Below are 25,740 nucleotides of genomic sequence, written 5' to 3' on the forward strand. Positions count from 1 at the left end.
TCTCTCTCCCTCTCCGCATGTTCTTCCTTCCTTCCTCCCATCTTTCCTTTCTTTTTCTTTCCTTTCCTTTCCTTTCCTTTCCTTTCCTTCTCTCTATTTAGCTTATCTTTTACTAGCCTCCTGCATGTCCTCACCCCCCACACCCCTACAGATCGATGAGGTATATTTACAGTAAAAAAATAAATTGAAAAAGATAACACTCATATTTGCCTTTTGCTTCATGAATCTCGACTGAATTCTACAATTGAACCTTTTTTCGTGACATTGTTTTTGTTTCAGGGGAAATATTTAAAAGAGAGCGAGAAAAAATGCACGTCATTCATCCGTTCAATGCTTTTTTTTCTTTTTTTTTCTTCTTTTTTTCTTTTTTTCTAGACCAAAGAGCATCACAGCGGCAGATCGACAAAAGAGTAACGCAACGTACTTATATTTGTGTGTGTGTGTGTGTGTGTGTGTGTGTGTGTGTGTGTGTGTGTGTTTGTAAGCGCATGCGTGCGGAAAAGTTAAAGACCAGTGATTGTAAGTCTTCAAATATACTCTCTCTCTCTCTCTCTCTCTCTCTCTCTCTCTCTCTCTCTCTCTCTCTCTCTCTCTCTCTCTCTCTCTCTCTCTCTCTCTCTCTCTCTCTCTCTCTCTCTCTCTCTCTCTCTCTCTCTCTCTCTCTCACACACACACACACACACACACACACACACACACACACACACACACACACACACACACACACACACACACACACACACACACACAAAGAAGGAACTCAGGAAGAAACAAGACTGACTAAACAAATGATCAGAGAAGGAGGAAGAAGAGAAGACGGAAGCAAAAGTACAAAAAGAGATAAAACGCAAAGGAGACGGAAGGATAAGTGAAACGAAAACGGAACTGCAGAAGACAAAAGGAGAATAACTGAGACGGAAGATAGGGAAAGAGAGAAAAGGAGAGAGAAAGAGAGAGAGAGAGAGAGAGAGATGTTAAGGAAAAGAGGAGAAAGGTAAGGTTAGGAAGGTAATAGCAATATGACACACATAGAGTTGACCGCCCGTTTGTTATCTTGGTTGGCCGTGGCTTAGGGAAAGACGTAGAGAGAGAATCCGAGAAACTTGTAGAAACGGTTTGAGTGCCGAGGGAAGGAAGAACACCAGAGTAAAATGGAAACAGAAAGAGGGAGCAAAATAGATGGATAAAATATTGATAAAAAGATATAGAAGGTAAGAATGATGTGAATGGTAAAGGAAGTAAAGGAGAATGGAATAAGTGAAAGATACGTATAAGGAGGAAAACAAGCAAACTGAAAAGGTAGGGCTGTAAAAAAGAGAGAGAGAGAGAGAGTTTAACCCTTTCAGTACCACGACGCGTTTCCATATTCATTTCGCTTACTATTTAATGGTTTTATATAGCTTCAGAAACTCATATGGGGTATTAAAAGAGTGAAAACTGTGATCATTAATGTTCTGACCTCCATAGACCCTAGCTAATGTCAACAAAATAGTCTAATCATACACAAATCTCAAGGTAAATATGTGTCCTAGTACTGAAGGGATTAAGTGACGTAGCAGTGATGCGAAGTAAATTTGATTAGTTGATCTGAGACGCAAGTGGTCCGTTGATCTAGACTTAATAGATCAAAGGGACAATTTGTTGAGGAAGGCGAGGCTGGAAAAGGAAACGAGGCGATTTAGAGAGAGAGAGAAAGATTGGAATTATTGACTGTGAATATGAAAGTAGAGGCAAGTGCTGGTGGTGGTGGTGGTGGTTGAGGAAATAGAGAAGGAAGGTTTGGAGGAAAAAAGAGAAAGTTAAAGGTTAAAAGAAAGGAGGGTAAATTTATTAGAGTTTAGTTCAGTTTAGTTTAAGTTTAGTGTGTAAAGGTTTGGTGTAAAGTTTGTAATCCTCCAATTGGTTTACTGGGAAGGCGAGAGAGAGAGAGAGAGAGAGAGAGAGAGAGAGAGAGAGAGAGAGAGAGAGAGAGAGAGAGAGAGAGAGAGAGAGAGAGAAATAATAAATAAATAAAACTACATCCAAGTATTAGAAAAACAAAATTAATCTCTTCAATACTGGGACACATTTTTATCTTGAGATTCGTGTACGATTGACATTAGGAAGGGTCTATAGAGGTCGAATATTAATGAATGGCCACAGTCTTCACTATTTCAATCCCCCACATAAGTTTCTGAAGCTGTGTAAAATCACCAAATAGCAAGCAGAATGAGTATGGAAACGCGTCATGGCATTGAAGGGATTGATACAAAATCGTGAGAAAGAAAACTGCAGGTGAGAAAATACTTGGACGTCACGAAAAGACCCATGAAAGGACAGATTAGGTAGGAGTAGGTCGTTCCCCTCAGTCCGGTGCTGCCTTCACTTCACATGCTGGTAGGGGAATGTTAGCACTCTCTCTCTCTCTCTCTCTCTCTCTCTCTCTCTCTCTCTCTCTCTCTCTCTCTCTCTCTCTCTCTCTCTCTCTCTCTCTCTCTCTCTCTCTCTCTCTCTCTCTATCTATCTATCTATCTATCTATCTATCTCCTTCATGGTCCTATCACTTTCCTCGTCTTTTTTTTCCGGTGTGTGTGTGTGTGTGTGTGTGTGTGTGTGTGTGTGTGTGTGTGTGTGTGTGTGTGTGTGTGTGGATTCCCTCCTCCATCACGGTTATGTTTCAAGCCCCGTCCATCATCAATCTTTTTTTTTCTTTCTTTCTTTTTCTTTTTTTTTCATTATTCTTTTATCTATATTAATTGTTGTGTTCGCCTATGTATGCTTTCTGGACAACGAGGATTGAAATGGCGAACCAACACAAAGAAAAATCAAATGAATGAAAATAAATTAGTTAATCATTATTGAGTTCGTAGTTGGTAACGTTCACACACACACACACACACACACACACATCACACACACACAATCACACACACACAATCACACAATGAACAGCACGAGTATTCATTCAGTTCTTCTCATTAATCGCAGAGAGACACAAAGGAACAAAACAAGAGATAGAAAATATTAAAGATAAAAGAAGTGTAAAAGAGAAAACGAAATCCGAGTGGTTACTTTCTCAGAACCCTTATAGAAAACTGGAAGAGAATAGAAAAAAAAACAGTTATGCCAGAAAGAGAATCATGAAGGGAGTTTTTGGTCACATTGTTCATGCTGATTGTGGCAGAATTTTGCAGGTAACCTAATTGAATTTATAAGGAGGTATGAAAGAAGAAGAAAAAGAAGCAGAAAAGACAGTAAAGGGAATAACGATAAAACTGGAAAAAAGAATGGTTAGAGAGAGAGAGAGAGAGAGAGAGAGATAAAAGAGAAGTGGAGAATTTTAGAGAAAGCTGATATGTAAAGAAATCCGAAGCTCTCTCTCTCTCTCTCTCTCTCTCTCTCTCTCTCTCTCTCTCTCTCTCTCTCTCTCTCTCTCTCGTTGTATTTTTAAAGAGAGTTTTGAGTTTCAGTAAATGATAAAAACGATAAAATATTTAAACTGACTCTGAAGGCCAGCCGGAAACGCTGTATATTTATTTGCGAACACACACACACACACACACACACACACACACACACACACACACACACACACACACACACACACACACACACACACACACACACACACACACACACACACACACACACACACACACACACACACACACACACACCTTCCTTTCTTCAAATTAACCTTTTCTTCCATATGATATTCTCTCTCTCTCTCTCTCTCTCTCTCTCTCTCTCTCTCTCTCTCTCTCTCTCTCTCTCTCTCTCTCTCTCTCTCTCTCTCTCTCTCTCTCTCTCTCTCTCTCTCACACAATTAATGCCTTATCTTTTTTATTTAATTTCCTAGAAACTCTTACCTTCCAACACTCCTCCTCCTCCTCCTCCTCCTCCTCCTCCTCCTCCTTGTGGTTTCGAAAAGTGTGACATCTTTTTCCAAACTTGTCGATTCAGTTTTCAGAAGTTGAGTCGAGCTGAGTGAAAGCTTCTTTTCTTCTTTTTTTTTTCTCGCTTTCTTTTAGTTTACATTTTTTTTCTCCCTCTTTTAGCGTGGCTGTCTTGAAGTCATAGTTTTACCTTAATGGTGGACGGACAGGCTCGGGAAAAAACAAAATAAATAGTAATAATAATAAAAGGTGGTATTTTGGTATTTTCTCAGGGTATTATGACTTGTGGGTGTGGATGTATGTGGGTGTTTGAATGATAGTTAACCTGAGTGAATGTGGATGTGTGTGTATGTATATGTGGGTACTTCGATGAGAGTGGATTAAAATGGATGTGTATGGGATGAAAAGAACAGTTGAAGATGGCATTTTCTCAGGGTATAATGACTTGTGGGTGTGGATGTTTGTGGGTGTTTGAATGAGAGTTAATCTGAGTGAATGTGGGTGCATGAGGATGTATATGTGGGTACTTCGATGAGAGTGGACTGAAATGAATGTGTCTGGGTATCTTAGAGTGGATTTGAAGTGGACGTGTGGTATGGGAGAATGTATTTGAGGTGCTCGGACGGGAGTGGATGTGAGTGTGGGGTGTGTGGATGGCTCTGAGGGGTGGGCGAGTGTGTTAGTGAGTGGATAGGGACTCGTGATTATGAATAGTGGTGAATAACTTTCCTTCATCCTTCATCCCCCTCGTTCATTATCCTATCTCTATCTTTGTTTTGAGTTATTCCCTTCTACTCCTCTTCCTCAAAAATGGAATATTTTGAATGTCCTCCTCCTCCTCCTCCTCCTCCTCCTCCTCCTCCTCCTCCTCCTCCTCCTCCTCCTCCTCCTCCTCCTCCTCCTCCTCCTGTTCTCTTTACCCATGTTGTGGCGTGTCGAAGTCCTATTTCTTCCTAGCAAGACGAAGGAGAGGCGAGATCCCTAAGAACTCTGGGGGACTGGGTGTATTTCAGTACCTAGCGTGACCCGGGGAGCAGCGAGGATCGGGAAGGGAAGAGAGAGCAAGGGAGTGATAGGGAGAGGGTCACAGAGAGCCAGGGCGAGGGTAGGAAGGCTTGAGGGATGAAGGGGACAAGGGGTAAGATGAGATATATCCTTCTTCTTCTCCTCTCGTAAATAATGGCGGTGAGGGAAATGTTGGTGAGGGGACGAACAGCTAAAAGAAGGAAGGAAGGAAGGAAGGAAGGGGAGTGCGTTATGTGGTAATTATATGTCTAATGACGTAAAATTTGAAGGTAGAGTCGTGAAGAGAGTGAAATGGGAACAAAGGGGAGTGGAGAGAAGGAGGAAAGAGAAGGAGAGGAAGGAAAAAATATATATAAATAAATGTTATGAAATGATCAGGAAGTGGAAGAAATGTAACATAACACACGACGGTAATGGCTGCGGAAGTAACTAATGGATCCTACTGTACAATACAATACGTTAAGTTAAAGTCAACTCTTATTACAAGACTGAAAAGAAAAATAAAGACCAGAAGTGATTTTTCTGCTATAACCATGACTTGCCTCAGAGGAAAAGCAAATAATGAGAGAGAGAGAGAGAGAGAGAGAGAGAGAGAGAGAGAGAGAGAGAGAGAGAGAGAGGCCAGAAAAATGCAATTAAGCCTCGTTCCCCATTATGATTTTTTTTATCCTAGTTGAAAAGAGGCAAGATGTGCTGGAGGGCGGTGGCTTGTGGCTGGTGGTGGTGGACTGTGTGTTCTGTACATGTGCTGGCCGGGAGGTGGAGAGAGAGAGGGGGAGGGAGAGGGAGGTTGGAGATAAGGCCACGGGGTAAGGAAGAGTAGGAAGAGAGGAGAGGGCCACTGTGGGAGGAGTAGAAGAGTACCATACAGAGAGTTTGAAGAAAAGGAGGAGGAGAGAATGAAGGAGAAGAGGAGAAGGAGCATGGACATTTGAGGAAGAGCAAGAAAAGGAAGAAGAAGAGGAGGAAAGGATTACGTGGGGAGGATGGAAAGAAAGAGGAGGAAAGGCAGAGAGAACGAAAGGGAAGAGAAGGAATTAGATAAACACTTTGGGAGGAGGAGTAGGAAATGACGAAAAGAGTAGAAGTGAGTCACAGAATGGTAAAGAGGGACAGAGAAGCACGTCATGAGAAGGATAGAGCCACGATGGAGGAGTAGGAAAAGACGAAAGAGTAGAAGAAGGTCACAGAAGGACAGAGAAGCGCCTAATGAGAATGGTAGAGCTAAGGTGATGCTGTTTTCACCTCCTCAATTTTAAATACTACTTTTCTCTTTCACATGATTGATTTGTAATATGATCCTCCTATAAAATTATCTACCTATTCTGCATCGCTACCTTGTATTATTTGTCTTGTTTCACCATCCTTTTCTTCCCTCTCAGTGTTTTCTTACTTTGTTCCTAAAGGATTGTTCATTTGTTTTTCCCTGATCCGCGAAGTCATGTTATTATTAAAGTATTTTATTTCTTTTTTTTTTTTCTTTTTTTAATGAGTGTGTGACATTTTACTGGTGCTCTTGCCTAACAGAAGTTCGTGCTCGTGTCCCTCCAGGCATTCAGCTAAACTCTAGTGGGACTGATTGGGTTACAGCCTCTCCACACACTCCAGCGCTCCGTGTTGCGACAGTCTGGCGTTGTTCTGTCACCTCATTACGAGAGAAAAAAATGTCTAGTTAGGAGAAAGACAAAAAAAAGGAAGCGGTGCACTTTTTGGTACGGTAATAATTTGAGAGAGAGAGAGAGAGAGAGAGAGAGAGAGAGAGAGAGAGAGAGAGAGAGAGAGAGAGAGAGAGACAGAGAGAGAAGAGAAAAATGTTTCCTCTCCTTCACAGACAAATCTTCATGCACTTTTCATGCGCACTCGCTCCTTTCTTACTCTCCATTTCCTCCCAGTCTTTCTTTGCACCATTCCTTGTCTCAACACTGCCTTCCCACTTCTCCGTCTTTCCCTCACCTCTCACCTCCACCTGCTCTGCTTCTTCCTACCCTAATCATCACCTTTCCTCTTTCTTTTTCTTCCTTTCACCACCAATCTTCAGAGGGACAAAAAAAGGTAATAAAAAAGTAGAAGAGAATGGAAGATGAGAGGTGAAGAATAGATAGGATTAGATAAGATTGATGAAGGAGACAGGGAGACAGGGAGACAGACGGACAGACGGACAGGCAGATGGAGAGACAGAGGGAAGACTTCAATTGGGTTCAGGTCGCGGAAGGCATCAAGGGGTCGAATTTTGGAGAGACTGAAGTTTTATCTCCAGTCGAGGATGAATCACCGCCACTTGTGAGGCTGTCGACCCTTCCCTCCCTCTCTCCCTCTTTCCCTCTCTTCTTCCTTCTTTCTGTCTGTCTGTCTGTCTGTCCGTTCGTTTATCTGTCTTTATCTCCCGCCTCACTGGGTGTCTGCCTGTGTTTGCGTTTGTCTGTCTGTCTGGGTGTGTTTGTGAGGGTTTTTTTTTTCAGTCTTTTCCTTATCCATGTTTGTGTTTGTTTCTATATTTGCTCTTTTTTGCCTGTTTGTGTATGTTTGTATGTTTTGATTTGTTTTATGGGGAAGTGGTTTGTTTATCTGTTTGTTTTCTGTCTATATGTTGTTTATGTGTCTAGTATTCTCTCTCTCTCTCTCTCTCTCTCTCTCTCTCTCTCTCTCTCTCTCTCTCTCTCTCTCCTTTTCGTTTCAGTAAGTAGCCGCCTCAGATGACTGGCAAACTCCCTTTATGAGTCTGTGTCGCCGCTACGTCTGGCTTCCTCCACACACTCACATCACCCTCCACTCGTCCTGGTGTGTTGTTGTCCTCTCACAGACCCTCACAAGCTTTTACCGTCCCACCTGAGCCTTCATTCTTTCTAGTTGGTGTCGTGTCAAGCTGTCCCTCCCTCGTGTCCCGTCATCCACTCCCTCGTTTTCATATATTTGTCTAACTTAATTTTAAGCTCCAGCGGGTATTTGTCAGGACACTCGGCTTGACAGTTTAGGCCGGCCATGTGTTACCCTCGTGCTCGCCATTAGTGTTGCTGCACCCGGAAAGTGACGTAACCTGTTTCAGTTTGGTGGATTAACGCTGTGAAAAAATGCACACCCAAAACTAGATTGAATAAAAAGGGTAAATAGATGAATGAATAAATAAATAGATAAAAAGGTACTGCGCTGTGAAAAGTGAATAGCATGTAATTTGTGTGTGTCTGTGTGTGTGTGTGTGTGTGTGTAGGTAGGTAGGTAGGTACATGTGAATATACCTCATGACAGAACTCATAATAGTGTGAAATTAAACCGTAACATTAATAGAAAAAAATAGATTAATAATAAAACAAAATAATATTGTAAACCATTCTACGCACTATCCAAGCATCGACCATCCTACCGAACCCCCACCATACCCCACCAACCCAGGCCAACCACAGCCCAGCCCCGCCCCGCCCCGCCCCGCGACAGAACGACCCCCGATCACCGTGATAAATTGTGGCGACCTGTGGCGAGGGGAAAAACGCTCTTCCCCCTGACAGTGGCGGCCGGCGGGGTGTCGTGTCACCCGCCCTGAGGCCATCGCGCAGAGGCCAGAGGGGCGACATGGAAATGATCGGTGTGTGTGTGTGTGTGAGAGAGAGAGAGAGAGAGAGAGAGAGAGAGAGAGAGAGAGAGATTACGGTTCCTCGCACTCCCTTCACTCCTCACTCCCTTCACTCCAATACCACTCCCACCCATCCTTTACCACACTTTTTTTCACATTTTTGTTATGCTTACTCTTAAATCAATTTCTTTCTATATTTTGTTGTAAATTATTCATGTTCTTTTTTTCCTAAACCTTAACAAAACGTACAACATTTCCTATTAGCACACGTAGAGCAGCGGGGCGCGGTGGCGATAAAGTTGCAATTCACGGGTTTTTTTCTCGCATTCCACCTCATTTCCCTCAATAACATCGCAGCAGAGATTTACAGTGCCGCCTCACATGCGATCCTCAGCCCGTGCATAGCGAGGGCAGGAAGGCAGATATGCTATGATCCTCCTCGACATCCGTGTCTCGTGTTAAGTTCTCTCGTCACACACCGCCGCCACGCCCCTGCCGTACATCATCCTGACGCCCTGCGCTAAGCTGTTGCCTTCCCTCCCGTGCCAAGGATTCCCTGTCCCGGAAAACAAAGAAAGTAAGCAAGATGGATGGAAAATATCAGACTTGGGAGTGGCAGGATCTCGTCATTGCCTCCCTTCCTCGGCCTGCTCTCCCCCGTGGGTTCCTCCGTCCCAGGGGCCTCCAGTGTTTCCAGCTCGGAATCACACCAAAAAAGTCAATGTTCCCAGTTCGATAACTCAGACAGACGTCACGTTGCCATGGCCACCCCTCACGGCAGCCTCGGTGGCGGGCTTGTTACCGCCTCCTCAGGAAGCGGCGCCAATTGCACCGGAATGAGGCGGGGAAACAATACGTCTCAATGTTGCACTTTATTTCTGTCTGTCTCTATGTATGTATACAACTCAGATATTTTTCCTTATCTCATATGGATGATATATATTTTTAAATCATAATCGCGGAGTAAATATAATAGTTTGTGGAAATACCTTGGACAGCCGTGCAGGCTCGTCGGCGCCATCAACTTCATAATAAATCAAGCAAACTTTAATAACAAATTAATTAATCATCTGTCGGTGATCGAGCGCTCGAATGTAACTTTTTTTTATGATATTTAACGTTTGTCGTGTGACGCAGCTAACAGGCGGCTGGGCGTGCAGGGGCGTTCCGGCACATATACTCACAAGCATGGAGGCGAGAGGGTTCGGGGGTGCTCAGCAAGCAGCAGGGCGCCTCTGTGATCTGGGATTAATTTGTTCGTCTGGCGCTGAGAAAATATATTATTGAAATCTTGATATGAACGAGGCATTCCAATATTGGTTCTTTCTCACAGTGAAATGAGGCAAGTGATAGCCAGTGCTGGGGAGAACGTGACGGGGGAGGGAGGAGAGACGGGGAGTAGAAACACATACCGTCCTAAGTGCTGTAATATTAATGGTGTCGTGAACCTCTGAGTTAATGACGCTATACTAATTGAATGTGTATCAGCCAAATGAAGCTTGGGTGAATGTGTCAACTTAACCCTGTATAGAACAAAGCGTGCAGTGGACAGCTTAATTAGATACATCCAGACATTGGCGGAGAAACTTTGTCACGTCAAAACTCTGTTATATGCGTTCGATTAGAGACAACCTTCCTGTAACTCATTCTGCATCTTACCTTAACACACACACACACACACACACACACACACACACACACACACACACACACACACACACACACACACACACACACACACACACACACACACACACACCACTCGTCTGTACATCACGCTAAACACATTAACAAAAAACACGCCCAAAATCACAGACTCGAGGCAGCAGCAGCATCACCACCACCACCACCACCACCACCACCACCACCACCACCACCACCACCACCAGTAGGAGGCTGTTGAGCTACAGGAGTAAATTAAATGGCTCTGTCCAGCACGGCGCGGCGGCTTATGTGGTGTATTGCTCGTGATCCCCTAGAGACGCTTTTCACGAGTGGCGGGGCTTGAGATTCCGTCCACTGAAGTTGTATTCTAAGCGTTCCAGGGGGCTTCCCGGTGTGTGTGTGTGTGTGTGTGTGTGTGTGTGTGTGTGTGTGTGTGTGTGTGTGTGGTGAGTTGGTGGGTGAGTGCCTGGAGTAAATGCTTTGGGGAACATAAATATTTCTCTATTGTTTGTCTTTTTATTCATCGATGTAACTTTCCTTGTGTGTGTGTGTATGTGTGTGTGTGTGTGTGTGTGTGTGTGTGTGTGTGTGTGTGTGTGTGTGTGTGTGTGTGTGTGTGTGTGTGTGTGTGTGATCCTATTCATTTACCTCCAGACCGACAGCATGGAAGGAAAAAGAGACAGGCATCTCCTCTTTATCATTCAAAAATAGCCTTTTTTTTTTTGTGTGTGTGTGTGTGTGTGGAGATAACCTCTCTCTCTCTCTCTCTCTCTCTCTCTCTCTCTCTCTCTCTCTCTCTCCTCTCTCTCTCTCTCTCTCTCTCTCTCTCTCTCTCTCTCTCTCTCTCTCTCTCTCTCTCTCTCTCTCTCTCTCTCTCTCTCTCTCTCTCTCTCTCTCTCTCTCTCTCTCCATAATACCGAGAAAGAAATGGTACACGTGAACATAATTTTTTGTATATGAAATCAGAGCATTTAAACCAACTCTTTGTTTCTTGGTCACCTTTTGTCAACACAGCACTAGAAAAAGTTTGAATGCTAGAATGGAGGCAGATGTGTTGAAAAAAAAATGCGTACGAATGATCATAGGAAAAAAATCATAATTGTATTGCTGTGAAAGGGTTAAGAGGAGATTCTGGGTATGGAAACTGTTCGGATGGGGGTAAAAATAAAAGAAAGACTATATTGTAACTTCTATGTGTATATGTTATTAAGTATTAACCTTTTCAGTACTGGGACGAATTTTTACTACGAGTTTTAAGTATGATTAGACGATTTTATTTACATGAGGAAGGCTCTAAGGAGGTCACAAGAATAATGTCCAGAGTCTTCACTATTCTAATTTTCCACGTGAGTTTCTGAAGCTGTGTAAAATCACCACATTATAAGCAGAATGAATATGGAAACGCGTCATTGTACTGAAGTGGTTAAGCTGTAGATACGTGAAATACAGAAGATAAAGACGCCAGTAGAACATTTTAGTTAAGTTTTCGTCTTGCACTTTTAACGTGAATTATTTAAAGGGGGAAAAAAGATTACCCTTTTTTTTTTTTTTTAGTTTTTTTTTTTATTATTATCTCCAGTATAGTAGATAACAGATAAAGACAAATCGTGGAATCGTGGGCTGGCTGGCATGGCGGGCTCTTATTATTCAAATCCAGCCCTTATTCCTTTTTTTACTCATCGATATAACTTTTCTTTTTCTCCTGCTCGTCCTATTCATTTGCCTCCAGACCGACAGCAGGGAGGGAAAAAGCGACACACACAAACTCTTTATCATTCAAATATATCCTGATTCTTTTTTATATACAACTTTCTCTCTCTCTCTCTCTCTCTCTCTCTCTCTCTCTCTCTCTCTCTCTCTCTCTCTCTCTCTCTCTCTCTCTCTCTCTCTCTCTCTCTCTCTCTCTCTACAGTCAATTTAAAACGAAGAGTCACCGAGAGAGAGAATCAACAAACTTATTTTTTCTTCCTTTGTGTTCCTCGTGTCTGCGTTGCACTCACCGTCCGGGCGCTGCTGAGAGAGAGAGAGAGAGAGAGAGAGAGAGAGTGGCGTTAAAGTTAATGGGACAGTGTGCTCGTGCATATGTATTATCTTCGTGTAGGCCTATTGTGATGGTTCCTCTGTACTGTATAGGCTTCCCACCGTGTCTCTGCCTCTTACTCTGCTTCATCGATCCTTCCGTATGATGAGTAGCATGCTTTTTGTGGCTTTTCAGCTTTCGGTTTTACTTTTTCTTCTTTTTTTTCCCATTCTCGAGTCTTTTTGTGAATTCTCTCTCTCTCTCTCTCTCTCTCTCTCTCTCTCTCTCTCTCTCTCTCTCTCTCTCTCTCTCTCTCTCTCTCTCTCTCTCTCTCTCTCTCTCTCTCTCTCTCTCTCTCTCTCTCTCTCTCTCTCTCATCTGTTCACTTGCTTACCGTAACCACCGCCAGAGCGTCTCCCGAACCAACATGGCGGCAAAGTCCCTCTAAAGCTGCCAAACACGTCACGCAAGGCCGCCAGCATGAACAGACGCTTCCCTTCAAACGGCACGGGACAGTACTGCCTCTCGACCCTCGCCTGCCCTCACCTGCTCCTACCTGCTCGTACCTGCCTATCTGTACTCGTAACTTACACTTGCCTCACTCACCGCCCCTTCTCTTACTCTTAGTTTGAGGGATAACGATTTGTTTTGTCTTGTGTGTGTGTGTGTGTGTGTGTGTGTGAGAGAGAGAGAGAGAGAGAGAGAGCAACAGGTAACAGGTTTAGGACAGGGTTGCGACGTCCTTCATCACCACTACCACTACCACTACTACTACTGAGTCCGCCCGGCGCCCTCTCCCATCCGTCTTTCCACCGTTTCGTTAGTTTTTTGTACATTCACTAAGGCTCGAGCTCTTAGTATTAACGTTCCTCGTAAACTAACTCGCTAAACGTTAATCTCTCTCTCTCTCTCTCTCTCTCTCTCTCTCTCTCTCTCTCTCTCTCTCTCTCTCTCTCAAAAATTACGGTTATCACTTCATTTTTACTTAAAACAAACATGATTTCTGTTTTCTCTATCTATCTTTATTTATCTTTTCATCTCTGCTCCGATACAGGTGGATTTGAACATGAGGATCGGCATTCACTCCGGCTCGGTGCTCTGCGGAGTGCTGGGTCTCCGTAAGTGGCAGTTCGATGTGTGGTCTTATGATGTCACGCTCGCCAACCACCTGGAGTCCGGAGGCATACCAGGGTGAGTGAATAGAACTGCTTTGTATCGCCTTTGTGTCATTCAAGGGTCAAGTCAGTGTGAAAAGTTAGGTTTAAGGTCCGTATTCTGAAACGCTCTGCTCTCTCACTGTAACCATTCTCCAAGGCCACAGAGATGATTAGCGGGGTTTTCAAGAGTGTTTGTACAGTTGATAATGTAGAAATCTTGTCCATCTGCCTCTAGTTATTTTTATGATCTGTATTCACTAACGTTCTGCTCTCTCACCGTGACTATTTTCCAAGGCTACAGAGATGAGTAGTAAGGTTTTCAAGAGTGTTTCTTCAGTTAATAATGTAGAAATCTTGTCTATCTACTAATACGTATTCAGAAACGCTTTGCTCTTTCGCCGCGACTATTTTCCAAGGCCATAGAAATAATTAGCGGAGTTTTCAAGAGTGTTTCTACAGCTAATACTGTAGAAATATTATCTATCTGCCTTTATAACCGTAGAAACACTTTAAAAATCTCGTGTAAACTTGAATAAAGCTTTTTGAAAGAGTGGAGGTGAAGCACTTAGGTATTTGAGAATACGAGCCTAGAAAAAAAGATAAGGAATTGGTTGATCCTCAGATGCAGTGGTAGATGAATGGACTCAGTGATTATCAGGTTAGTGGGGACCTTTACAGAGATTTATGGATGGGGTTGTTGGACGAAATTGGTAGACTAGATATGTTTTCGTACAAGGACCGCCACGTATAGGCCTGATGACTTCTTGCAGCTTCCCTTTTTTCCTTATGTTCTTTTGTTTCTAAGGTTGTGCTTGTTTACTTAGAGTTTGGTGGATAGTTAGTGTAATCTGGAGCTGGGACAAAAAAATATATGTAGTTAGTATAAATTAGAAAAATATTAATTCGTCGTCCTCCTCCTCCTCCTCCTCCTCCTCCTCCTCCTCCTCCTCCTCCTCCTCCTCCTCCTCCTTCTGTGCCGCCCTGTCTCTCTCCCCGTAGCTAGTTAGAAGTTACCAAGCAGACTTGAAAGGACCAAAAGGACTGTTGCTTTTTGGGTTTCCTATGTATTCCTCCTCCTCCTCCTCCTCCTCCTCCTCCTCCTCCTCCTCCTCCTCCTCCTCCTCCTCCTCCTCCTCCTCCTACCTCTACACACTCCACTCCTGTCCATCCATGCTGTACGCGTCACCTTGTCCTTCAACGTCCCATACATAATCCACGCCCTCTTCTCTCCCCTTCACTGCCCTCCGTGTCCCATACATTCTCCCTGCAATATATTTCCTTCGTGTTACCTCTCTTTTTTTTTTCTCTCTCTTTCTTTTTTCCTTCTTTTATTTTTATTTTCATTTTCTTTCCATCCTTTCCGTCAAGAAGTAAAACCTCAGAAAATTAGATAAAAAGCAGTGAAATGTGCAAAGCGATGATTCAAATTTTTTTTCCGTATTCTGCGCCGTACCTCCATCATTTCGAAAGGCTTTGGTTGATGCTACTGTAGTTTTCAAGGGTGTTTGTACGGTTTAGGTGATAGATTAACAAGCATTCTACATCATCAACAAGAGAAACACATGTGAAAACCCCGCTAATCATCTCGGTGGCCTTTGAAAACAGTCGCTGTGAAGGAATGAAGTGTTTGTGTGTGCCGGCCAAAGTGTGACTCACGTGGCTCATGTTCCACGTGTCCCTCATTGGTGTTTGTTTAGTTTCCTCTGAGTTCTCTCTCTCTCTCTCTCTCTCTCTCTCTCTCTCTCTCTCTCTCTCTCTCTCTCTCTCTCTCTCTCTCTCTCTTATAGTAAAGGTGAGGGAACGGCCGCCTTACCACTGCCAGGGAAATAATCTTTTTGAAAGCTGGCTAAATGTTTAACCCCTACTGTACCATGACGCGTTTCCATATTCTTTCTGCTTACTATTTGGTGATTTTATACAGCTTCAGAAACTCATGTGGGAGGAGTGAAATAGTGAAGAATGTGGCCATCAATCTTGTGACCTCCATAGATCCTTCCTAATGTCAATAGAATGGTCTAATCGTAAGCAAATCTCAAGGTAAAAATGTGTCCCTGTATTGAAGGGGTTAAGTCTAGTCTCTTCCTCCTCCTCCTCCTCCATATCAGGTCAATTCTCTAAAGCACCGTACGTAATTTATTTCCACCTTAATCCCTTTGTTAATTCCATGCACGACATTTTGCAGGGATAAAATTAATGTACCTTTTGTTGTATATGAGCTCATGTCATGTTATTCTTTTTTTTTCGGCGTAATATGATTGGCTTCTTTTATTATTCATATTTTTTACGTGTGTGTGTGTGTGTGTGTGTGTGTGTTGTGAGGGAACGGAAAGCTAAACAGATTCAGACTAAGAAAAGACAGAAAATTGGAAAACTCTGGTGTCCCCTCCGCCGCCACCTCGCTGTTGCATGTCGTGTCGTTGCTGAATCCTTGTCTGATGAACTGTGCATGAGAGAGAGAGAGAGAGAGAGAGAGAGAGAGAGAGAGAGAGAGAGAGAGAGAGAGAGAACTTTTCCTTACCACAGATAAGGAAATAAGAACTGAGTTTGCCCTTTCGCTGTATGTAACCTTCACACTGCCTCTCCACAATCCCCAGTCACACACAGGTTGTATTTGGACATTAGCACATCATTCACTATACACAAATCGTCATTAATAACGCGAAGTAATCAACACTGACAACTACATTCTTTGGTGTGTATTCAGGTGCAGAATTTCAGGTGTGAGTCAGCGGCAGTTGTGTCGCCGCGCCAGGAGATCCACGCTGGCCATTTGTAAAGGTCCAGTTTCCTGGGCGACACGCTGGATGAATGACTCCATCTAGCAGCACGTAATAACAGTCAAATAACAGGGAGCGTGCCACTCTCGGCGAAACTAAATTATACTGTGTGGGGGATGCATGGCGTGTTTGGAGAGAGAGAGAGAGAGAGAGAGAGAGAGAGAGAGAGAGAGAGACTATGTATATCGTTATTGACTTATTTTCTCTGTATTTTACTCACATTCATCCTAGTTTGTTTGTTTGTTTGTTTTTCTCTCTCTCTGTATTCTCCTTTTACGCCCTTTCTCCCTGTGCGTTGTCCTCACTTTCTCCTTTCCTCTTCACGACTAACAATGCTCTCAGCTGCTCGCTCACAACTCAAGTCACTTGTGTGAAAATAGATAACAATGAACACAGTATGCTCTCTCTCTCTCTCTCTCTCTCTCTCTCTCTCTCTCTCTTGCAAATGTTTAGTCTTGTTCCTTTTGTGTCTCTCTCACTCTATTATCGTGGCAATACATATTTGATGCAGATGTTTTTGATGGGAACTCGTAGTGGTACCGCCGGCTACTGAACGCTGGCGCAACGCTGTGTGTTCTTCCTTGCCATTCTCCCCAGTCTTCCGCTTGAGTAGAAGTTTCAAGAATACGCAATACAAAGAAATTAATAAGTATATAAATGAAAGACATCCAGCCCAAGGAAAGAAAGTGGTTTGGCGTGGGATGGATGATGCAATTGTTGGTGCAGAATTGGAGTGGTTCGGCGCGGCGCAGCGTCCCCAAGCCAAATAGAAGTTGTGGCTGAGTGACTGAGTGACGATGCTGGTTAAGGAAAGGAAGGAGAGACGAAGCGAATGAGGCCGATACAATGAGATGCACCAGTGAACCCAAGAATTGGAGAGAGAGAGAGAGAGAGAGAGAGAGAGAGAGAGAGGGGAGGTGGAGTGAGGTCTCATATCAGGAAATGGTTGTCTTGTCATGATTCTGAGATGGAAGTGTTAATGTATATGATAGTGGTGATGAACGATCTCTTGACATTAAGTTCAAGACAGTACACTCACTCCCTGCCACCTGTGCTTCCACGCCTCCATTAAAATGAACATGTATTTCATCACGCAGGCGAGTCCACGTGTCCAAGGCGACGGTGGAGTGCCTCAAGGGCGTGTACGAGGTGGAACCTGGTCTTGGAATGCTGCGGGACCAATACCTTAAAGTAAGTCACCACTCGGTAGTTCAGTGTCAATGCGGGGAATGTTCATGGTAAGGCGGGCAAGGAGAATATGCAAAATGTGATGAGATTGAGGAGTCAAACTGAACAACCTTCTCAGTGCAAGTTGTGAGTCACAGCTTGGAATGTTTGCCTGCAGGACCACGGAGTCGAGACTTTCCTCATCAAACGCGAAGAGCCGCTGTACACCCGCCGGCGAGGCCCTCGCTTCTCGCGCTCCAGACTATGGTCAGAAGACGAGCGAAGCAACAACACCATCTCCCAGGTAGTGCTTGCTGTACGTCCCTTTGCACTCCCCTCTCATGGTGTGTGTGTGTGTGTGTTGTCACCTGCTATTATGATCAGTACATTCCTTTGCTGTGGCAGGAATATTACTGTCTGCCACTGGGAATTGTTAAAGTTGCAAAAAATATAGAAAGATGAAAAATAAAAACAGATATAGAGTTTAATCAGTGAAAGAGATATGAGTGAAAAGGTGTGTTTGGTTTTCTTAAGAAAAGTAAATGAGCATTTATGTGCTAATATTAATGGTTCACATCACCTCCCCAGTCTTCCAGCTCATCAGTCAAGCACAAGTCCAACCTCCCCACCATCACCACCACACCTTGTGACCTGGAGGAAGATGACTGCCAGGACTTCAGCACCACCATTATCACTGTCACAGAGAATGTACGCCGCCATCACCACCATCCCCACCACCACCACCACCATCATGCTGATCCTCCCAGCAGTAACGGACACACAGTCACTGTTCCCAACGAGGCGCCCAGTGACTCAGAGAATAAGAATGATGAGGACGGCAGCAAGATGGCTGAGGGCACGGGCAGCCGGTCAGGATCTCCCATCAAACTGGATGAGATTGCAATGGACTGGACTCCAGAGATTCCATTTGAAAATGTAAGTATATGAAGCATTAGCATCTGTGATATGCAATGAAAGGGATGCATGACTCAGAATAATCTAGTTGAAATTTAAACAAGTCAAGCAAGCTTAAAAGAGATCCAAAATTTCATATTGCATCACAATGTTTGGCAGTAATTTTGACATGTGTAATCTTCTTTCATTGCATTTGATTATGTGATCTTTTATTCCATTACTGTAAATTTTCAGGGGGTTTTTTTATATATGAATGAGAAAATATAGAATTATTAAGCCTAAGAAAATCAAGAGGAAAGTTGAATGAAGTATACATATTACTTTGTTCATGTCTTTATAGTAATCCCTGTGCATTACACCACACCTCCTTCTTACTGTATTACCTTTCCATTCCTTGACAAATCTGACACAGCTGAGTTACTACCTTTGGAAGTGGCTCTCTGCCGCTCGCCGATCTCTAGCTCGCCGGAGGGCACAGGCCAGCAAAGCAGGATCCTTGGTGAGCCTTGTGCTCATGCTCTGCTCATTGCTTACCTCTGCTAAAGCATCATATATGTACTTATATTGTTGTTACAGACACTTATAAATTTGGCCCAGATGTAAAATATAGACAATAAAATCAGTGATCGCAAAAGTATAAGTAGAATTTTGTGACTTGTATTCTTGTATCACTTTGTATATCAGAGGAGAAACTTTTAAAAGTAATCAAGAACAAATCTTTCTCAGCCTTAGATATTAGATATTATGTATGAAAGCATATAAGTAGTAGCTGGTTGCTGCTGTACCAGTGAACAGCAGACCTATCTTTATCCAACCTCATAGAAATCTTGATATCCATACGCCAACACACTGGGAAAACGAGTCACTAGTGTTCAAAAGATTATTTGCTTGCTTATTAATACACACATGTAGGGAATTTGTATTATTAGGTATGCAGCTTGTAACGAAACATTCATAAGCTTGTATTAAGAGCATTGTGTTGTATATCTGTTGCTTGAATTATATAAGAACATAAGAGAATTAAGGAAGCTGCAAGAGGCTATCAGGTCTACCTGTGGCACTTTCTGTGTGAACAAAACTACCTCAATCTACCCATCATCCCCATCCATAAATTTGTCTAATATCCTCTTAAAGATCTTTATTAACTCAGCTCTAACCATAATAACTAATACTCTTAACAGCAAAGCTTCCCTTGAAACATTTATTCATCTCCAAAACTCTGCACAATTTAGAATATAGAAGATTTTGAGTATAGTACAGATAAGTTTGCAGGTACATATGTAAATATTTGTAATATTTTTTTTAGAACAATAGAAAATATTTCATGTAATATAAAGTATCTCCACTTTTACTCACCATAAGGATTTTGTTCATATCCATCCTGAGAGAGAGAGAGAGAGAGAGAGAGAGAGAGAGAGAGAGAGAGAGAGAGAGAGAGAGAGAGAGAGAGAGAGAGAAAGAAAGAAAGAGAGAGAGAGAGAGAGAGAGAGAGAGAGAGAGAGAGAGAGAGAGAGAGAGAGAGAGAGAGAGAAATTATGTTGTTTGATAGCTAAAATCAAGATTTCTCATAGCTTTTCTGATCCTGTATTATACTGCATAGTGTTCTGCATAGATTACATGTCAGATTGAGTATGTATATGTTTGGAAGTTGTTAAACAATGTCTTTTTTGCATATATATGATATTCTCATTATGTATCAATATTACAAACCAGTACTTTTTGCCTCATCAGCTGGAAATGGACTGGGAGGATGATGCTTTCTTGGATGAAGACTTTCCTGAACCTCTTGAGGAGGAAGAAGAAGAAACAGAAGTTGCTCAGTTTCCCAGTACAGGAAGCAACTTTACTTATGAGGTAAACTTGCATTCAAGATTGACCATCATGTTAGTTAGCGCTTTCATTGATACAACCTGTATATTTTTAGCACTGGTAATTGTTCATTGAGGTAATGTAGTAAGAGGATGGTATTTTTGATAACATTTATAAGTTGGAATGCAAAGACATGTTGAAATATAGATTCATAAAAAGGAAGTTAAATACATAATGCAACAAAATAGTTATTAGCCATCACATTTTCCTCAGTATCATGAGGTGATTCAAAGTTCTTAAGTAGAAAATATCCTCGTAAAAGTAAAATGTTTTTTGTAATTTTGCAAACATATACTATAGATATATATTCTTTGAACATTGTAGACTATTGATCTTTTGAATTGTGAAGTAATGTAACGTGACTTTCTCTAGAAAGCAGATCTTCATACATTAATTATGCAAATTATGGGGCTAATTTATCTCAATTCTACAATTTTAAAATATTAGATGTATCATGAGTCTCTTCTCCTAACAGGTGGATAACTTGATGGACAACAGCATTGAAATAGAGTCCAACAAAAGAATGAAGGCTGAACACATGCATCCCATTACTTTAACTTTCAAAGACCCAGACACAGAGGAGATGTATCACCAGGTCCGAGCTGACCTTCTGAAGAGCAATGTTGTGTGCACATTCATCATCTGGGTTCTTATCGTTATTTGTCAGTCAATTGTGGCACAAAAGTGGTAAGTTGCATTTTGTTGCTTCTATACCACAAATTAAAACTTCTCTGAAGAATTGTTTCTTAACATGCAATTTTATAGATAATTTGAAACTAGACTGGCATAGCTCAAATGAGTAAACTCCAAAAAGATGCTGATTTAAGATTGTTCCCTCTTCATGCTCAATTTTTCTTTCCTTCATTCACATAATTTTTTATACTCATTCCTGTAACAGTTTCAGGTTTTTACTGGCTCCCTTCATACCAGCAACACTCCTCCTGGCAGTAGGACTCCTGATGGTCATGGCAGAAGAGTTCCCACAACTGCCACTGAGCCTTCGCCGCCTCTCCACCCGTCTGGCTCGGGCTACTTTTGGCAGGAAGGCCTTCATTTGTGCTCTCATGGCCATTATATCAGTACCTTCAATGCTCACTTTGGTATGTAGCTGCTGCAGGCATTATTATAAACAAAGACATCAATGCTAATTCACTTCAATATGCATATTTTTTACAATTATTAAAGTAGGAAGAATGCACCTGTTGTATTTCTTCTAAGTCATAAGATGTAGGTAAAAAGAATGAAACCTTCTATTTAATATTTTTATTCTTGCAGTGAAACAAAGCATGGTACCAACAGGCCTTAATGTGACTGAAGTCAATCTACATTTATTTAGTTGTTACTGATGTGCTGCTTACTGCATTTGTTTCCTTCTTCACCTTGTCTCAGAAAAATACATTCATAAACCTTAATAGAAAGTACTTGAGTTCATTATTCATTTCTTTCTCCTCTATATTTTATCAGAAAATGAGTAACAAACTAATATTTGTCTTTTTTCAGATACTTATTAATGAACAGTGTAAAGCAAATCCACAACCTACTTTAGCTCAAGAGTTACCATCAGTCCCCAATCCAAGCTTGTCTTCATCTCTACAGCCATCCAGTGAAGTAGTATCAGCTTCAGTGAAAGATAATAACAGTCTAAAAACTCAGTTGTCCTCAGCACAGCCTAGGTTTGGCAATTTCCAGAGCAGAAACTTATATCGCACAACATATGGTACTCCAAAATATAGAGCTGGAGGTGTATATAATACAGGCTCTTTTAATGGAGAATCAATTCACAAAGTAGAAAATAAGGAATACTATATAGAAAATTCAACTCTTCCCTTTACACCTAAATACAAGGAGAAAAGGTCTGTCAATATATCAACATATGTGAGAAAGTCTGTGAGGAGAGAAAATTACCCCGTCAATGAAAGAAGCATTTATTATTCCAAAAAAGCCAAATGTAAAACTAAAAGAACTTTGGTGAAAATTGCAAATCATTTAGAAATTGAAACAAGAACTAGAGTGCGCCGCAGTGATGAACTGCAAAAAAAATATGTTGATTTCGAAAAAGAGCATGCTACAGAAAATAACCATATGCATAAATTGACCAATGAAAGTGTCTGTGAATTTGAAACACCAACAGTTGCAAGTATTTACCCTCAGTACTTTATCTACACTTGGGTTCTCTGTATGGTTGCCCTGGCATCCTTCCTCAAGCTGAACTACCTGGTCAAGACAATAGTGCTGGTGTTCATGGTGACTTGCTATGGCATCCTCATCATCAACTTCAGCAGTGAAATTGGTAATTGTTACAGGTAAGAATGCTATATAAATGCTAGAATTTATGATTTCTAGTCATGTATATAGTTTTATATATTTCAACATTTTTATTTGATCATATGCTTTTTTAATAGTCATTCTAATGAGAATACACCTCTTTTTCAGTGGTGTATCCCTGACTTATAAATTAGCAGTGCTGCTGGTATTGTTTTTTTTTATGGTGTCCTATCATGGTCGGCTTGTGGAAATAACATCTCGGCTGGACTTTGTTTGGAAGCAGCAGGCCTTAAGGGAACTCACAGACATGAATGAATGTCGTCTGTACAATACTCAGCTTTTGAAGAATATTCTGCCTGATCACGTAGCCACTTACTTCTTATCAGATGACAGAAGAGGCGAGGTGAGGAATTCAGTGTCTCATTTCCTGTGTTAATTATTTCCATGTTTCCCCTAAAAATGTTATCAGTTTAATATTAGTTCAATAGATGTAATGCATCTAGAAAGTATTTGCTTTTCCACGAGAAATTTCTATAGCAAATATCTTTGAAGATTTACTGATATATAATGCATTGCTTTGTATTAGTTATAATTAATTTGAATGTTAAGTATATTGCGTATAGTAAATGAAAAATAAATGATACAATCCACAAAATCTCTCTCTCTCTCTCTCTCTCTCTCTCTCTCTCTCTCTCTCTCTCTCTCTCTCTCTCTCTCTCTCTCTCTCTCTCTCTCTCTCTCTCTCTCTCTCTCTCTCTCTCTCTCTCTCTCTCTCTCTCACACACACACACACACACACACACACACACACACACAACTTGTGTGTGTAAGTACACATCTTTTGTTCCTATCTATAAGCTAAAATGGTATTTAATACATTCCTAATAATTCTACACTAACACAACACACAAGCACAATCAGTCCACTCTAACTTGTAGCTACCTGTGAATGGACTTATTCTCTTCACTGTGGTTTGGGGTATTACATCATCCCTGATAAGGTATATAGTCATTTCAAGAGCATGAATGTATTTTCTATAGGTGTACTTGAAGCAAGGCATTTTATTTGATGTCATTCTTTATTAGTGTTTTTAGTTTCAACATGTTAGTTATCTTGTTTAACAGCATGACTGTCATCTTTTTCAAGAAATTTTTTGAACCACAATGATTTCCAGAAAATTAAATTACATATACTATATTTGATTTTGATATATTGCAGATTACCTTCATTGGTTCAGTTATTACAATTATCTTGATTTTCCCAAAGTTGTTGATTTCCTATTTATTATCATCTCTCTTCTGTCCAGTGTACTAATGTATGAGTTTATCAATATCTTTATACTTCTATCCCTTCCACTGGCATGCACAGGAAGTGTATATCTGATTCTGTTCTGTGCACCTTCCTGTGTGATGAACTTCCTTAAAAGAATAGTATTATATTGCTTCCTGAATGTTTCTTTTATTTTAATCATTGATAGAACTCCTTTACACACATAAAAGATTTCTTTTATATTGATTTCCTTATATCACTGTTGTCTTAAAAGATAATGGCTGTACACCTGGATTGTAAAAATGTGTTTTCATTTTCTTTCATTTTCATGTATGTATTATACTTCACATTTGTGTTAGAAATTGGTCAGATTCCATACTGAGAGCAATCTAATTGTGTTCAGATTTTTCAGGAGTTGTTTTCTAAGGCATATGACAATGTGGGAGTCTTGTTTGCTTCCATTCCAAATTTCACACAGTTCTATTCAGAAGATGTCAACAGAGGAATGGAATGCATCCGACTGCTTAATGAGATCATAGGTAAGTTGTCACATACCTGAATAATCTGTCATATTATTAGTTAAATTATTGGCAAAACATTGTGATGTTTAAATTTCTAAAATAGTAAAGTTGCATAATAAAGCTTTGTAAAGTAATAGAAAGTATGCATTGCTAAGTGATTTAGGAATTTTCAATTGATTTATATTCATTTTAGATTTTTCTGTAAGGAGAACAGTTGTACTCTTTACTAAAGGCATTCTATCTCATGCTTCTAAGAAATCAGTAAGGAAACTAAAAGTATTTGAATTATTATTTATTTTGTTTTATTTACCTTTCCTTGCTCTCCCCACTTCAGCTGACTTTGATGAACTCCTAGATGAAAAACGCTTTGCTTGCATTGAAAAGATCAAGACAATTGGCAGCACTTACATGGCAGCATCTGGACTAAACCCAACAGAGAAGGTGAGTGGCAGTGGCTGTGGAGTGGATCATGTATAGGCTACAATATGTGGCATGCAGCCCATTGACTTGGTTAATTTAATAAGCATCAGGATATACCATTCCTAGTCACATCTGTCACAGAACATGTTTGCTTTCATCAAGGATACCAATAATGGGGTCAGATGGCTATAATTTAACAATACTCTCAGCTATAACAACACTTAGGGATGTTCAGATGATAGTAGTGGCTTGTATCGTAAACCTGCCTTCTTCCTCTCCCCATCCCTTTCCCTACTCCCAACCCCTAATTCTTCTCATAGCTTTCTCTCTCTCTCTCTCTCTCTCTCTCTCTCTCTCTCTCTCTCTCTCTCTCTCTCTCTCTCTCTCTCTCTCTCTCTCTCTCTCTCTCTCTCTCTCTCTCTCTCTCTCTCTCTCTCTCTCTCTCTCTCTCTCTCTCCGGACATCATGTGTGTATTTACCTAGTTGTATTTATTTACCTAGTTGTAGTTTTACAGGGCCTGGGCTTTATGCTCGTGTGGTCCCGTCTCCATATCTACACTTATCCAATTTTTCTTTAAAACTATGCACACTCTTTGCTGACACCACTTCCTCACTCAAACTGTTCCAAGTCTCAACACATCTTTGCAGGAAACTAAATTTTTTAACATCTCTCAGACATCGTCCCTTCCTTAGTTTCTTACTATGCGATCTTGTGCTTCTAAAGTCATATTCTTCTCTCAGGATCAGTTTCTCATTATCCACTTCATCCATTCCATTAATCAATTTATAAACTTGTATCAGATCCCCTCTCTCTCTTCTCTGCTCCAAGGTTGGTAGATCCATTGTGTGTGTGTGTGTGTGTAATTCACTGTTTGATCTGCTGCAGTCTCTGACGAGACAGCCAGACGTTACCCTACGGAACGAGCTCAGAGCTCATTGTTTCCGATCTTCGGATAGGCCTGAGACCAGGCACACACCACACACCGGGACAACAAGGTCACAACTCCTCGATTTACATCCCGTACCTACTCACTGCTAGGTGAACAGGGGCTACACGTGAAAGGAGACACACCCAAATATCTCCACCCGGCCGGGGAATCGAACCCCGGTCATCTGGCTTGTGAAGCCAGCGCTCTAACCACTGAGCTACCGGGCCGTGTGTGTGTGTGTGTGTGTGTGTGTGTGTGTGTGTGTGTGTGTGTGTGTGTGTGTGTGTGTGTGTGTGTGTA

The 25,740-nt window shown here is 41.6% G+C and overlaps 1 protein-coding gene across 7 annotated transcripts in view; it reads left to right on the forward strand.

Moving 5' to 3' along the window:
* Nucleotides 1-25,740, forward strand: part of LOC123515821 (adenylate cyclase type 8-like) — a 250,755-nt gene that overhangs the window by 221,538 nt on the left and 3,477 nt on the right. For 3 of the 7 annotated variants that reach the window (XM_045274682.1, XM_045274683.1, XM_045274684.1), the window contains 12 exons: nucleotides 13,206-13,342; nucleotides 17,183-17,276; nucleotides 17,431-17,568; nucleotides 17,841-18,188; nucleotides 18,580-18,666; nucleotides 19,899-20,021; nucleotides 20,512-20,723; nucleotides 20,935-21,136; nucleotides 21,537-22,339; nucleotides 22,470-22,704; nucleotides 23,974-24,109; nucleotides 24,426-24,532. In XM_045274682.1, coding sequence (XP_045130617.1) covers nucleotides 13,206-13,342; nucleotides 17,183-17,276; nucleotides 17,431-17,568; nucleotides 17,841-18,188; nucleotides 18,580-18,666; nucleotides 19,899-20,021; nucleotides 20,512-20,723; nucleotides 20,935-21,136; nucleotides 21,537-22,339; nucleotides 22,470-22,704; nucleotides 23,974-24,109; nucleotides 24,426-24,532 — 2,622 coding nt within the window. The remainder of the gene's footprint in view (nucleotides 1-13,205; nucleotides 13,343-17,182; nucleotides 17,277-17,430; nucleotides 17,569-17,840; nucleotides 18,189-18,579; nucleotides 18,667-19,898; nucleotides 20,022-20,511; nucleotides 20,724-20,934; nucleotides 21,137-21,536; nucleotides 22,340-22,469; nucleotides 22,705-23,973; nucleotides 24,110-24,425; nucleotides 24,533-25,740) is intronic. The other 4 variants (XM_045274685.1, XM_045274686.1, XM_045274687.1 and 1 more) reach the window with 4 other exon arrangements.

The sequence above is a fragment of the Portunus trituberculatus genome, chromosome 40 (assembly GCF_017591435.1).
Source record: "Portunus trituberculatus isolate SZX2019 chromosome 40, ASM1759143v1, whole genome shotgun sequence".
NCBI lineage: Eukaryota > Metazoa > Arthropoda > Malacostraca > Decapoda > Portunidae > Portunus > Portunus trituberculatus.